The sequence below is a fragment of the Carettochelys insculpta genome, chromosome 1 (genome assembly GCF_033958435.1).
Source record: "Carettochelys insculpta isolate YL-2023 chromosome 1, ASM3395843v1, whole genome shotgun sequence".
NCBI classification, from domain to species: domain Eukaryota; kingdom Metazoa; phylum Chordata; order Testudines; family Carettochelyidae; genus Carettochelys; species Carettochelys insculpta.
This window is the reverse complement of record NC_134137.1, coordinates 6,395,345-6,399,911: the sequence shown is the minus strand read 5'-3', so window position 1 is coordinate 6,399,911 and position 4,567 is coordinate 6,395,345. Positions and strand designations below refer to the sequence as shown.

Below are 4,567 nucleotides of genomic sequence, written 5' to 3'. Positions count from 1 at the left end.
ATGGGTTTACTTTTGAAAAACCAACGTCTACACTGGCTTTCTTTTTGCGAAAGAGGCTCTTTTGAAATTAGAATATGCAAATGAGGTAACAGATATGCAAATTTGCCTGATTTGCATGTTTGATTTACCTCATTTTCATATTTCTTTCAAAAGAGGAATGCAAGAGTACACGCACCCAATGTCTCATACTTACATTTTCTCTCCATCTAGACATTGTATTTGGACCACCATTCCATTGACAGGAAATAAAGGGAACACCATTCCATCTCAGAGTTGGACACCTTCTCCCCTACTCCATGTCAGATTCCGACACAACCAACCTCACCAATCCATCCATCTTCATCCTGCTGGGCATTCCTGGCCTGGAGGCAGCCCATGTCTGGATCTCCATCCCCTTCTGTGCCATTTATGTCATAGCAATTTGGGGGAACTTCACCATCCTCTTCATTGTGAAGAGGGAGACGAGTTTACACGGGCCCATGTACTATTTCCTTTGCATGTTGGCCATCACTGACCTGGTCTTGTCGACTTCCATCCAGCCCAAAACACTGAGCATCTTCTGGTTCAATTCTAGGGAGATATATTTCAGTGCCTGTCTCACCCAGATGTATTTACTTAACTGCTTTGCAGTCATGGAGTCTGGGATCTTTGTGGCCATGGCTTTTGATCGCTATGTGGCCATCTGTGATCCCCTGAGACATTCCACCATCCTGACAAACCGTGTGGTGGCCAAGATTGCCCTGGTTGTAGTGCTACGAGGCTGTATAATTGTACTGCCATATCCCCTCCTAGCAAGCCAGTGGCCATATTGCAGAAGCAACATCATCCACCACTCATACTGCAAACACATATCTGTGGTATCCCTGGCCTGTGCTGACATCCGTGCCAGTAGTCACTACAGCCTCACTGTGACATTCTTTGTGACTGGTCTGGATCTGTTTTTTATTGCAGTGTCCTATAGCCAAATCCTCAGGGCTATCCTCAGCCTCCATACAAGGGAGGCCCGGCTCAAGACTTTTGGGACCTGCAGCTCTCACCTTTGTGCTATCTTAGTCTTTTATATACCAGATGTCTTCTCCACGGTCCTGCACCGGTTTGGTCGCGATGTGCCCCTCCATGCCCTCATTCTTCTCGCAAATGTGTACCTTGTGGTGCCCCCCATGCTACACCCCATCATCTATGGGGTAAGAACCAAGCAAATTCGGGAGAGGTTGCTCTGGCTCTTTACTCATAAAAAGATAGGGTGACTAAATGTCCCTATTACAAATGTAGGAAGGGGAGAAGGGTGGCTCCCAGCTGCAGTTGCCAAGGGCTACCACCCCGGGAAGACCTCCCCAGCTGACCCACACCTCAGGGCATGAGGAATGGAGAGACAGTTCCGCTGGTGCACTCCAGAATCCCCTAAGGTGTAGGGAGCTGGGAACCGAGCAGTTGCTGGGTAGGTGGACTCCCAGCTCCTCACACTTTGGGGAGCTGGAAAGGAGGCACCAGCCATGCCTGTGCCCTTCCCAGCTCCCCTGAGGAGTAGAGGGCCAGGAGGCAGCCACCACTATACCCCTAAGTCTGCAGGACCCCCTACTGGCACCCTCTCAGTGTGGCCTGAAAGTGCACAAGTACATGCTCTCCACGTGCTCTCTGGCCAACAGCTGCACCTGCGCACCGGTAGGTGGCCAAATATGGAGCAATTATCCCCCTTGTTAAAATCAGTCAGGATGTCTTTCTGGTGCCTGAAATACAGGGCTGTCCCAGCCAAACGGGATGGATGGTCGCCCTGTAAAAAGACCTGAAGTTTTCTCTTGCTGCTTTCACTGACTGGTAAAGCTTCATGTGGACCTCCATAGTAACATGAGGCTGGGGCCTCTTTCTTGTATCACTTGTAGATAGTAAGACATTGGCACTTTCCTGACCTTTCCGGGCTGTGTCAGCATGACAAAGGGGTGAGTGAAACATTTTATGGAAAACTCATTCAGTTGCCACCATTCTTATTGCTTGTAACTAAATCCTTAAGACATCAACCTTTGTCAGATTTCGTCCAAGAAGTCTTGTCTCTGCTTTCTCTGTGCAGCCCAAAACCCTCCAGTTGCTTGCTCCATACTTCCTCTCCCTTTCTCACTCTCTGGATCAGCTCTTTGTCTCCTCCAGACTCCCACAGCTATGAGTGGGCTATTTCAAGTTTTTGGTGGTGGGAAATGAAATTTAAACCATGATTCCAGGGTTTACTTAGGCTCCTGAAATCTCTAGGTTTTTTTGGCAGCTAACTTTGGAATTGGCTTACAAGAGCACTGTATCTTACTCCTATATAAAATAAATAATTTTAAATAAATATTAGACCTGCTCACCTCTAATGCTAACATGTTCTGAAATGTTGTCACAAGTCATGGATTATGTTTAAATTTTTAAGTTATATTCTAACTGCATTGCTATCTGTGCATTGGGATAGAGGGTCCATTCATTACTGCTGGGTCCCAGCTCAGCTCAGGATGGGGACTGGCATGCAGTGGGCCACAGTAGGAGGCACATGTACCTGGGGTCTATATAAGTATATCAGAATGGCCATACTAGATAAGAACAGTGGTCTGTACTCTAGTACTTATATGCAACATGTCAATGGAGGATAGACAATGCTGAAATACAAATAGGACGTGGTAAAGAGGGGTAGCTGTGTAGCTTCATAAAAAAAGCAGTCCTGTAGCACCTTAATGAGTACTGATTTTATTTATTAGATAATGAGCTTTTGTGGGTAAGATCTACTTCGTCATTCTGATGTGATGAGAAACAGTAAAATGTCAAGAGGAGAGTGCAATTTAATGATGTCACATTGTAAGTGTGAAAATAGAATTAGAAAGAATTTGAAAAACAAGTAGAAAAAGGGTTAGAACAACAAATGATTTACATACTTCACAAGCAGGAAACCCAATAAACAGTTGACGAGGCCACTGAATGATGGAGATGCTAAATGAGCATTCGGGGTGATAAGGCCATTATGGAGGAGTTAAATGAATACTTTGCCTTGGTCTTCATGCCTGAGGATGTAAGGGAGATTCCCAAACATGAGCCATTCTTTTTAGATGCCAAACCTGAGAAACTGTCTCTGATTGAGATGGCATTAGAAGATCTTTAATAAACCACTACACCAGACAATATAGGAGGACCTCTACTTGTCAACACATTCCTAAGTGACCTGTAGAAAATGCTGAAGGGTGAGGTTGCAAAGTTTTCAGATGATACAAAGCTATTCAAGATTGTTCAGCCCAAAGCAGATGGAAAAGAATTATGCAGAGATTGCACAAAACTGGGCGGACTGGGCAACAAAATGACAGAATTCAGTGTTGAGAAATGCAAAGTGAGGCACGTTAGATAAGATAATTTCCATTGTTTACATGACATCATGGGATCTAAATTAACCTTTAATGCTGAGGAGAGAGGTCTTGGAGTTATTGTGGGTAATGCTCTGAAAATAAAGAATCAGTGTATTCTGGCCCCTGATACAATTTTATTCAGGAACAAGGAACACGCCAGATGGGCCAGATTAAGAAACTGTCTTTTTGGTTAAATCATATACAGGTAACGGACAGCAAGCAAAAATTCATGGCCGCCCTTGACCTTTGACTTTTAGCGGGGAGGGTTATTGGGAGGAGGAGGATTAAAGCCCAGCCAGGAACATGAAAGCCTGAGGCCCACTTTCTGAGGGGGTAGTGTCTGGCACCTGCTGCGGCTGCGGCTCACAGCTCTGTGGCCTCTGCCATGCAGCAGCTCAGACCTCCTTGCTGCTCAGTGCAGATACAGAACCTCAGAGCTCTGGATCCTGCACCACAAACCCAGAGTCACAGAACTCTGCAGTCCCTGCTACAGCCCCAGCCTCAGACACCTCAGTGGCCCTGAGGCCTATGGCAGCTCGAAGCTCTGGGTCCCACCCCTCACCCAACGAGGCCCAGAGCTGCTGCAGCCATGGCTGCCTGTGGCAGCTGAGAGCTCAGGGGACACAGCTGGCTGACAGCTCTGGCTCTGCTGTCCCTGGGCTGAAGGGGAAAATGTCGTGGAAGTCTGTGAAGGACACAGAATGTGTCATTTCAGTGACACGACTAGTCGTGCCGATGAATAACTTGCTGTGAGGACTGGGGATAGGATGGATTCATGGTGACCCAGGCAGTGGCCACACTTAGGACAAGGGGCACAACAGTTGCTGACTAGGTCCAGATAGCAGAGTTCTTCACGTCAGGGTTCGGAGTGTCACCTGGCTGTTGCTAAGTGAAGGTTGAAGAGTTGTTGCCTCAGCAACATGGGCCAGGGCCAGGCCACTCAGTGCTTCTGTCCTTGGAGCTCCTGTGATATCCGTATTCACCAGTAAGGCAATGTGCTAACTTAGCAGATCGCAACGGTACTCGTAAACAAGACAATGGATATTGTTCAATGACAAAGAAATTAAGGACAATGATCTGCCATAGGCAAACTGAGAGGACTATAGGGTACGGTATCATATATCCTTCCCGTCCTGAGGAGACACTGCTTTTAGCAACTGCCCTTAACCAGCCCACCCCTGGAAGCATACAGCTCCCCCCGGCTGCAG

The 4,567-nt window shown here is 47.0% G+C and overlaps 1 protein-coding gene across 1 annotated transcript; it reads left to right on the top strand.

The window, feature by feature from the left end:
* Positions 1–296: 296 nt before the first annotated feature.
* Positions 297–1,247, top strand: LOC142007616 (olfactory receptor 52M1-like). The gene has a single exon (XM_074984303.1). It carries the CDS (start codon positions 297–299, stop codon positions 1,245–1,247), a length of 951 nt encoding a protein of 316 aa, XP_074840404.1.
* Positions 1,248–4,567: the final 3,320 nt, after the last annotated feature.

Coding starts and splice junctions, on each gene's coding strand:
- LOC142007616 (XM_074984303.1), top strand. CDS start 297: ATGTCAGATTCCGACACAACCAACCTCACCAATCCATCCATCTTCATC.